Source organism: Lampris incognitus, chromosome 20, assembly GCF_029633865.1.
Source record: "Lampris incognitus isolate fLamInc1 chromosome 20, fLamInc1.hap2, whole genome shotgun sequence".
Classification (NCBI taxonomy): Eukaryota; Metazoa; Chordata; class Actinopteri; order Lampriformes; family Lampridae; genus Lampris; species Lampris incognitus.
This window is the reverse complement of record NC_079230.1, coordinates 2,200,550-2,211,965: the sequence shown is the minus strand read 5'-3', so window position 1 is coordinate 2,211,965 and position 11,416 is coordinate 2,200,550. Positions and strand designations below refer to the sequence as shown.

General features: G+C 47.7%; 1 protein-coding gene across 1 annotated transcript in view; it reads right to left on the bottom strand.

Moving 5' to 3' along the window:
• Positions 1–1,374: 1,374 nt before the first annotated feature.
• The window catches only part of si:ch73-71d17.2 (RPA-related protein RADX), a 60,129-nt gene continuing 50,087 nt past the window's right edge, over positions 1,375–11,416 (bottom strand). Inside the window, 3 exon segments of the mRNA XM_056300522.1 lie at positions 1,375–2,653; positions 4,295–4,435; positions 7,089–7,370. Of these exon segments, the coding sequence (XP_056156497.1) occupies positions 2,529–2,653; positions 4,295–4,435; positions 7,089–7,370 (548 nt within the window). The 3' untranslated portion in view covers positions 1,375–2,528.

Below are 11,416 nucleotides of genomic sequence, written 5' to 3'. Positions count from 1 at the left end.
TTTACAGGAGCGCCATCTGCTGAGTGTTTACCCTGTTTACAGGAGCGCCATCTGCTGAGTGTTCACACTGTTTACATGAGCGCCATCTGCTGAGTGTTTACCCTGTTTACAGGAGCGCCACCTGCTGAGTGTTCACACTGTTTACAGGAGCGCCACCTGCTGAGTGTTCACACTGTTTACAGGAGCGCCATCTGCTGAGTGTTCACACTGTTTACAGGAGCGCCATCTGCTGAGTGTTTACCCTGTTTACATGAGCGCCATCTGCTGAGTGTTCACACTGTTTACATGAGCGCCATCTGCTGAGTGTTTACCCTGTTTACAGGAGCGCCACCTGCTGAGTGTTTACCCTGTTTACAAGAGCGCCATCTGCTGAGTGTTTACCCTGTTTACAGGAGCGCCACCTGCTGAGTGTTCACCCTGTTTACAAGAGCATCATCTGCTGAGTGTTCACACTGTTTACAGGAGCGCCATCTGCTGAGTGTTCACACTGTTTACATGAGCGCCATCTGCTGAGTGTTCACACTGTTTACAAGAGCGCCATCTGCTGAGTGTTCACACTGTTTACATGAGCGCCATCTGCTGAGTGTTTACCCTGTTTACATGAGCGCCATCTGCTGAGTGTTTACTGTTTACATGAGCGCCATCTGCTGAGTGTTTACACTGTGTACATGAGCGCCATCTGCTGAGTGTTTACCCTGTTTACATGAGCACTATCTGCTGAGTGTTTACTGTTTACATGAGCACTACCTGCTGAGTGTTTACCCTGTTTACATGAGCGCCATCTGCAGTGTTCACACTGTTTACATGAGCGCCATCTGCTGAGTGTTTAGACTGTTTACAGGAGCGCCATCTGCTGAGTGTTCACACTGTTTACATGAGCGCCATCTGCTGAGTGTTTACTGTTTACATGAGCGCCATCTGCTGAGTGTTTACACTGTGTACATGAGCGCCATCTGCTGAGTGTTTACCCTGTTTACATGAGCACTATCTGCTGAGTGTGTACTGTTTACAAGAGCGCCATCTGCTGAGTGTTTACTGTTTCCCTGAGCACTACCTGCTGAGTGTTTACCCTGTTTACATGAGCGCCATCTGCTGATTGTTTACCCTGTTTACATGAGCGCCATCTGCTGATTGTTTACCCTGTTTACATGAGCACTACCTGCTGCGTGTTTACTGTTTACAAGAGCGCCATCTGCTGAGTGTTTACACTGTGTACATGAGCGCCATCTGCTGATTGTTTACCCTGTTTACATGAGCACTATCTGCTGAGTGTTTACTGTTTACAAGAGCGCCATCTGCTGAGTGTTTACTGTTTACATGAGCGCCATCTGCTGAGTGTTTATGCTGGACTACCACACAGACATAAATCACGTTTTATTATAAAGCAGGACAACAAAAAATAATCAGAAACTTTTGTGACCCCATCAAGGGAAACAGCTGTGTCCACATCAGTGAAACCTGTCTTCTTTACAAGTACAGGATGGAAGCAGATGCTGCTGTCGTCACGTCTTCTTCACGTCTTTACGTGTCTCCACATGTCTTCACGTCTTCTTTACATGTCTTCTTAACGTCTTCTCGTCTTCTTCACGTGTCTTCTTTATGTCTTCTTCACGTCTTCATGTCTTCACATGTCTTCTTTACATGTCTTCACGTGAAGGTAACGATGGGGGAAGATGGACGGCAGCTGGTTTCACCTCACATGAAGGAGCAACGTGGACTAAACAACATTCTCTTTGGTTTATTTATTTTCCAAGAAGAAAGGCAGACAGACAGACAGACAGACAGGACCAAACCCTCAGGGACAACCTGCAGTTTACTGCCTTCAATCAATAAATTAATCGTTTCAATACATCAGCTGAGGTTTCATCTTACATTCACAAAATATCTGAAATGACTATACTGTCATATCCACACGCACACACACACACACACACACACACACACACACACACACACACACACACACACACAGCTCTTACTGACAAGTCTTACTAATAACGTATTAACTTCTAGAGTGAATGACAGGACATGTCCAGGTAAATGTTCAGCTGGACAGCTGTATAATAAAACATGTCTCATCAGCTGATGCGGATGTTTCTAGAAGACGGATTCTGTTGGTAATCTTGTTACAACAACCAGGGACGTCGCTTCCTTTTAAAATGTCAATCAAACTGCTGGCCTCCAAAACCTGCCAGTCAAAAACTACAAATCCCACCACCATGGCCAATTCTGGGCCAAACGACACAGCAGACACTATCAGGGCAAAGCTGCTGCTACAGACAACACAACCCAGCAGCACCGCAGAACTACAACTGCCAGGGTCACACAAATACTGCACACATGGCACAGTCCACTTCCTGCACCGTCAGAATGAGTCCAACAGGAAACAAAATATACACGTGTGTGTCAGTGTGTGTGTGTGTGTGTGTGAGTGAGTGTGTGTGTCAGTGTGTGTGAGTGTGTGTGTGAGTATGTATGTGTGTATGTTTGTGTGTGTATGTTTGTGTGTGTATGTGTGTGAGTGTGTGTCACTGTGTCAGGGGAAAAGCTCTGCTCAGCATGATCTCTGTTCTGGACCCGCCCAGATGACACGCCTCCAAAATGCACACCAGCCTCTGATTGGCCAGCTGGGTCGTCACACCGATGAGGTCAGCTGAAACAGAGAAAAGAAAAGAAACTCAACCCTCATCATCATCATCATCATCACTGTCAATTAAAAACTGTGTCATGGTTGTGTGATCTGGGTCATCAGGGCTCGCCTGTCCCCCCCCCCCCCCCAATTGGTGTTTCCGATCACCTCCGCCCCATTTCCCTGATTGCCCCATTTCCCTGATTGCCCCTGCTCCACTCACCTGTTTCCCCGTTCTCCGACTGGCTGTTCTGTTCCTGCCCTGTCCTGTGCACCTGCGCCCAATATCCCTGACTGGCTCCCCTACGTATATATTCCCCCTGGCTGGCACGTGACAGATGCGCCACGTCCTGTTTCGAGCCTTCTGTGCTGTCTGTAGCGTCTGTCCCTGTAGTCTGCCAGTGATCTGTTTTATTAAAACAGTGCTCTAGGCCAGTCCTTCTCTGAGTCGTGCACTTGGGTCCTCCATTCCTGCTCCTGGCGCGACACAAAGTGCTTTATTTTGTGTGAGAGAACCAACTGGAAACATTGTTAGAAGTGCTAACTGTCTTTGTGGGCGCCTGGGTAGCGTAGCGGTCTATTTCGTTGCCTATCAACACAGGGATCGCTGGTTGGAATCCCCGTGTTATCTCCGGCTTGGTCGGGCGTCCCTACAGACACAGTTGGCCGTGTCTGCGGGTGGGAAGCCGGATGTGGGTATGTGTCCTGGTCGCTGCACTACTGCATCCTCTGGTTGGCCGGGGCGCCTATTCGGGGGGGGGGGGAGCTGGGGGGAATAGCGTGATCCTCCCATGTGCTACGACCCCCTGCTGAAACTCCTCACTGTCAGGTGAAAAGAAGCGGCTGGTGACTCCACATGTATCGGAGGAGGCATGTGGTAGTCTGCAGAGGGGGTGGAGCAGTGACTGGGACAGCTCGGAAGAGTGGGGTAATTGGCCAAGTACAATTGGGAAGAAAAAACGGGAACCCCTCCCCCCCTGAAAAAAAGTGCTAACTGTCTTTTGATGTTGCTGCTGTTGGGAACTTGTATAACTTGGTTGTGTTTCAGTAAATGAGACTTCTCAGTTTCGAGTCAGGAAATGTACATGATGTTTAGCTGGACAGTCAGAGATACAGGCCATGACACATGCTGGTTAAATAACAACCGGTCTACAGACCACATGAAATGTTGCATTGACTGTAAGAAAGACCTTGACTGACCCGGTATGGTCTTGTCAAGCCACATACTGACTTGGCAAAATGTTACGTGGGATGCCCTTCCTGACACGACCACTAACCCTATGGACCCTATGGACTAACCCTATGGACCCCATGGACTAACCCTATGGACCCCATGGACTAACTCTATGGACCCTATGGACCCCATGGACTAGCCCTATGGACTAACACTGTGGACTTACCCTATGGACCCTATGGACTAACCCTGTGGACAAACCCTGTGGACCCTATGGACTAACCCCATGGACCCTATGGACTAACCCTATGGACGGGGCACAGGTGACGCACTGGATGCCATCCCAGTATTCATGGACTTGCACCCATGCCTGTTGCTCTTATATTATTACTACTGCAGGTGAAACCTAGGAACACTTGCACTTTATTTGTGCATTTCTTCATTAGTGTGTGTGTGTGTGTGTGTGTGTGTGTGTGTGTGTGTACACTGACCTGGGGAGGGCGGAGGTGTGTGTGAGGAGAAGGCTCCATGGGACAGAATGGAGAGCCAGGTGTTGGAGTGGGTGGAACAGGAGGAGGAGAGGGGAGAGACGGGGAGGAAGACCACATCAAACAGCACACAATCTGACAGAGCTGGATACACACACACACACACACACACACACACACACACACACACACACAGAGCCATGTCAAATCATACATGTTGATTGAAGCCTGCATGATCTGATGACTCTGATTCAAATTCAGGCCATTTTGTTGACTAGAGTGATTTCATGACTGTGTGAGAATGTTAATAAAACTGTTCTCTCATGTGACCAGTTCTCACGTCTAAAATATTCATTCATTAATTCATTCATCTTCAGCCGCTTCTCCGGGGTGGGGTCGCAGTGGCAGTAAGCTAAGTAGGGCACTCCAGACGTCCCTCTCCCCAGCAATGCGCTCCAGCTCCTCCTGGAGGATCCCAAGGTGTTCCTAGGCCAGATTGGACATGTAGTCCCTCCAGCGAGTTCTGGGTCTACCCCGGGGTCTCCTCCCAGTTGGCTGTGCCCGGTAAACCTCCAAAGGAAGGTGCCCAGGAGGCATCCTAATCAGATGCCCAAACCACCTCAATTCGCTCCTTTCAACGCGAAGGAGCAGCGGCTCTACTCCAAGGTCCCTCCAGATGTCCAAGCTCCTCACCCTATCTCTAAGGCTGAGCCCAGACACCCTACGGAGGAAACTCATTTCAACCGCTTTTATCCACGATCTCACCCTTTCAGTCACTACCCAAAGCTCATGACCATAGGTGAGGGTTGGAACGAAGACTGACTGGTAAACTGAGAGCTTTGCCTTCCGGCTCAGCTCCCTCTTCACCACAACGGTCCAGTACAACAACCACATTACTGCTGATGCTGCACCAATCTGCCTGTCAATCTCCTGCTCCATCCTACCCTCACCCATGAACAAGACCCCGAGACACTTGAACTCCTTCACTTGAGGCAACAATTCATCCCCAACCCGGAGGGAGCAATCCACCATTTTCCGGAAGAGAACCATGGCCTCAGACTTAAGAGGTACTGACTCTCATCCCGGCCATTTCACACTCAGGTGCAAACCACCCCAGTGCATGCAGGGGGTCGCGTTCTGATGAAGCCAACAAAACCACATCATCTGCGGAGAGAAGAGATGCAATTCTGAGGTTCCCAAAACGGACACACTCCTCACTTTGGCTGCGCCTTGAGATCCTGTCCATGAATATCACAAACAGAATCGGAGACAAGGGACAACCTTGGTGGTCCGACACCCACCGAAAACGTGTTGACTTTGTGTCGAGAATGTGGACACAGCTCTCACTTTGGTTATACAAGGACCGGATGGCTTGTAGCAACTGCCCCAGTACCCCATACTCCCGCAGTACCCCCCACAGAGTGCCCCGGGGTACACAGTCATAAGCCTTCTCCAAGTCCACAAAACACATGTAGACTGACTGGTCAAACTCCCATGTCCCCCTCAGCACTTCCGCAAGGGTAAAGAGTTGGTCTGTTGTTCCACGGCCAGGATGGAATCTGCATTGTTCTCCTTTCGAGCACCCAGGGAGGCTGAGTAATGTGATGCCCCGGTAATTGAAGCACAACCTCCGGGCCCCCTTTTTGAATACGGGAACCACCACCCCAGTCTGCCACTCCACAGGTACTGTCCCTGACCTCCACATGACACTGAAGAGGCGTGTCAACCAAGACAGCCCAACAATGTCCAGAGCCTTCAGCATCTCAGGGCAAATCTCATCCACGCCCGGCGCCTTGCCACTGAGGAGCTTTTTAACTACCTCAGAGACCTCTGCCAGGGATATGGGTGGGGCTTCCCCTGAGTCTTCAGACTCTACCTCCTCCACTGAGGAAGTGTTAGCTGGGTTCAGGAGCTCTTCAAAGTGTTCCTTCCACCGCTCAACAACGTCTCCAGTTTGGGTCAACAGTTCTCCTCCCTGGCTGAACACAGCCTGAGTCAGGCCCTGCTTTCCCTTCCTGAGTCACCGAATGGCTTGCCAGAACTTCCTTGAGGCCAACCAAAAGTCCTCCTCCATAGCCTCACCGAACTCCTCCCACACCCAAGTTTTTGCTTCTGTGACCACCAAAGCGGCAGCCCTTCTGGCCTCCCGGTACCTGTCTGCTGCTTCAGGAGACTCCTGGGTCAACCAAGTCTGAAAGGCCTCCTTCTTCAGCCTGACGGCTTCCCTCACCACCGGTGTCCACCAGCGGGTTCTTAGGTTGCCGCCTCAACAGGCACCGATGACCTTATGACCACAGCTCCTGCCTGCTGCATCTACAATAGAGGCTTTGAACATGGCCCACTCAGACTCCATGTCCCCAGCCTCCCTTGGGATACACAAGAACTTCTTCTGGAGGTGGGAGTTGAAGACACCATGGACAGGGGCCTCTGCCAGACGTTCCCAGTTGACCCTCACTACATGTTTGGGTTTGCCAGGTCGGTCCGGCAGCCTTCCCTGCCATCTGATCCAACTCACCACCAGGTGGTGATCAGTTGACAACTCTGCTCCTCTCTACACCCCAGTGTCCAAAACATACAGCCGCAGATCTGATGACACCACCACAAAGTCTATCATCGTTCTTCGGCCTAAGGTGTTCTAAAATATGTTAAATAAAACTGTTATCTCATGTGACCAGTTCAAACTTCTAAAATATGCTTGACAACACGACGTTATACCAACCTAACAATTCTGTTGAGTACAGTAAAGACAGAGGTAGAAAAACATGGTGTGTGTGTGTGTGTGTGTGTGTGTGTATACCTCTTAATGTCAGGGTGTAATATGTTTCCACTGCAGGGTCAAACTTCTCCAGTGCTTCATTTAAGCTCCGCCTCCACTGCCCTGACTGCAACGACACCACAACTGCCTGCTCCTCCCTCTGAGCATGGCTGTAGCGTAGTGGCAGCGTTTCCATGGCGACTGGAGAGGTGGCAGGGGGGAGGGGAGCAGTGATGAATGACCACGCATCTTCATCATCTTCACTGCTGTCCTCCTCATCTACAGGTCTTTGCAGAAACTCCATGGAGGCTTCCCAGAGAGCACCTGTTAATACACCCCCCATGTCACATGACTGTTAATACCCCCATGCCACATGACTGTTAATACACCCCCCATGTCACATGACTGTTAATACCCCCATGCCACATGACTGTTAATACACCCCCCATGTCACATGACTGTTAATACCCCCCATGCCACATGACTGTTAATACACCTCCCATGTCACATGACTGTTAATACCCCCATGCCACATGATTGTTAATACACCCCCCATGTCACATGACTGTTAATACCCCCCATGCCACATGACTGTTAATACACCCCCCAATGTCACACGACTGTTAATACACCCCCCAATGTCACATGACTGTTGATATACCCCCCCGTCACACGACTGTTAATACCCCCCATGTCACATGACTGTTAATACACCCCCCTGTCACACGACTGTTAATACACCCCCCAATGTCACACGACTGTTAATACACCCCCCAATGTCACATGACTGTTGATATACCCCCCCGTCACACGACTGTTAATACCCCCATGTCACATGACTGTTAATACACCCCCCTGTCACACGACTGTTAATACACCCCCCAATGTCACATGACTGTTGATATACCCCCATTTCACGACTGTTAATACCCCCATGCCACATGACTGTTGATATACCCCCATTTCACGACTGTTAATACCCCCATGCCACATGACTGTTGATATACCCCCCATTTCACATGACTGCTAATACCCCCATGCCACATGACTGTTAATACACCCCCCATGTCACATGACTGTTAATACCCCCATGCCACATGACTGTTGATATACCCCCCATTTCACATGACTGTTAATACCCCCATGCCACATGACTGTTAATACACCCCCCATGTCACATGACTGTTAATACCCCCATGCCACATGACTGTTGATATACCCCCCATTTCACATGACTGTTAATACCCCCATGCCACATGACTGTTAATACACCCCCAATGTCACATGACTGTTAATACACCCCCCATGTCACATGACTGTTAATACCCCCATGCCACATGACTGTTGATATACCCCCCATTTCACATGACTGTTAATACCCCCATGCCACATGACTGTTAATACACCCCCAATGTCACATGACTGTTGATATACCCCCCATTTCACGACTGTTAATACCATTATGCCACATGACTGTTGATATACCCCCCATTTCACATGACTGTTAATACCACCATGCCACATGACTGTTGATATACCCCCCATTTCACATGACTGTTAATACACCCCCCATGTCATATGACTGTTAATACACCCCCATGTCACATGACTGTTTACGTCCCCCCATGCCACATGACTGTTAATACACCCCTCATGTCATATGACTGTTACTACATCCCCATGTCACATGACTGTTGATATACCCCCCGTTTCACATGACTGTTAATACCCCCACGTCATATGCCTGTTAATACCCCCATGTCATATGACTGTTAATACACCCCCATGTCACATGACTGTTTACGTCCCCCCATGTCACATGACTGGTAATACACCCCCCCCCATGCCACATGAGATGGCTATGTGAGTACAAGTATTGGCACCCTGTCAGCCTTCGAGGCTAAAGAGCAAACGTGGGAAGAATACTGTGATACTCGAGCGAATAGAGATGTTCTAGCTAGCGGTGCCTAGGGCATTTCATTTCCAATATAAAATGTCATATACTATATATTATCTAATGTTAGCTAACACTGGTGCTTAGTCATGAGCTGTGAGACAATGAAGGATTGGATTAATCCTCAGCTGCTCCTGGCAAAAATGACGATGTCCCTGAGCAAGACCCTGAACTCCTCAATGCTCTCAATGAGCAGTTATCTTGCAGAGTTGACATGCCATCAGTGTGTGTCTGTGTGTGTGTGTGTGATTTTTTTAACTGTGTAGCGCTTTGAGTGGCTGTTGCAGCAAGAAAGCGCTATATAAAATGCAACTAAATTGATTGATTGATTGATTGATTGATTGATATGTGTCAACCTGCATGGAAAGAGGACCATTTTCATATGTGTATGTCTAACGGGGAAACAGCAGACTCCTCTGTTTGAGCAGATTCATTTCCAGCCTCCATTTCTCACTTTTTCTCACTTTTCTCACTGCAAACTAGAACTGTGTTTGTAATGAGCTACTGCTCTTTCACCTGAACCAACTTCATGTATCAAAGAAGGTTGAACCAGGTCATCTGGACAAAACGTGTACTGACAGAAATGTTTCATCATCATCTAAGCGACCTCTTCAGTCTCACCTGACTGCAGGAACCCCACCCTTATAAACAATACAGTGGCTGCAGGTACCCCCACCCTTATAACCAATACAGTGGCTGCAGGTACCACATCCTTATAACCAATACAGTGGCTGCAGGTACCCCCACCCTTATAAACCATACAGTGGCTGCAGGTACCCCATCCTTATAACCAATACAGTGGCTGCAGGTACCCCCACCCTTATAAACCATACAGTGGCTGCAGGTACCCCATCCTTATAACCAATACAGTGGCTGCAGGTACCCCCACCCTTATAAACCATACAGTGGCTGCAGGTACCCCATCCTTATAACCAATACAGTGACTGCAGGTACCCCACCCTTATAACCAATACAGTGGCTGCAGGTACCCCATCCTTATAAACCATACAGTGGCTGCAGGTACCCCCACCCTTATAAACCATACAGTGACTGCAGGTACCCCATCCTTATAACCAATACAGTGGCTGCAGGTACCCCACCCTTATAACCAATACAGTGGCTGCAGGTACCCCATCCTTATAACCAATACAGTGGCTGCAGGTACCCCATCCTTATAACCAATACAGTGGCTGCAGGTACCCCACCCTTATAAACAATACAGTGGCATCACGACCCAAACCGATGACCAGAGTCATTAACTTCATGTATGGTGAAAACATCAGCAGACCCACTGTCAACTAAACCATCTTGATATATAGTCCTGATATATAGTATAGTCCTGATAAGCCCTGGTATATATAGTCCTGATATATATATAGTCCTGATAAGCCCTGGTATATATAGTCCTGATATATAGTATAGTCCTGATAAGCCCTGGTATATATAGTCCTGATATATAGTATAGTCCTGATAAGCCCTGGTATATATAGTCCTGATATATAGTATAGTCCTGACAAGCCCTGGTATATATAGTCCTGATATATAGTATAGTCCTGATAAGCCCTGGTATATATAGTCCTGATATATAGTATAGTCCTGATAAGCCCTGGTATATATAGTCCTGATATATAGTATAGTCCTGATAAGCCTTGGTATATATAGTCCTGATATATATATAGTCCTGATAAGCCCTGGTATATATAGTCCCGATATATAGTCATATAAACTTAGCACACAAAATAAGGAAATGTGTGTTTGGTAGATTATATCTTTGTAGTAACAATACTTGGCAGTAAATCTTCTATCAGGCAGCTGATTGTCAGCACCTGGGGTAGCAGAAGCTCAACACAAGAGTCAATAGCAGCAGCAAAATAAGTTGTTTGACAGTGGCAGAGAAGATTTGGCAAATGTTTCATGGGCGCAACCCACATACTCAGCTCTGCTGCTCATCCCACAAATGCATGTTCCTTACACATGTGGCATCACGTAAAAGGCAAATAAACAGGCTTTCCAATGGTATAAGATTTACTGCCAAGAAGCATTGTTACAACAAAGAGATAATCTACCAAACACACATTTAATTACTTTTGGTGCTAAGTGTATATATATATATATATATATATATACACTACCGTTCAAAAGTTTGGGATCACCCAAACAATTTTGTGTTTTCCATGAAAAGTCACACTTATTCACCACCATATGTTGTGAAATGAATAGAAAATAGAGTCAAGACATTGACAAGGTTAGAAATAATGATTTGTATTTGAAATAAGATTTTTTTTACATCAAACTTTGCTTTCGTCAAAGAATCCTCCATTTGCAGCAATTACAGCATTGCAGACCTTTGTCATTCTAGCTGTTAATTTGTTGAGGTAATCTGGAGAAATTGCACCCCACGCTTCCAGAAGCAGCT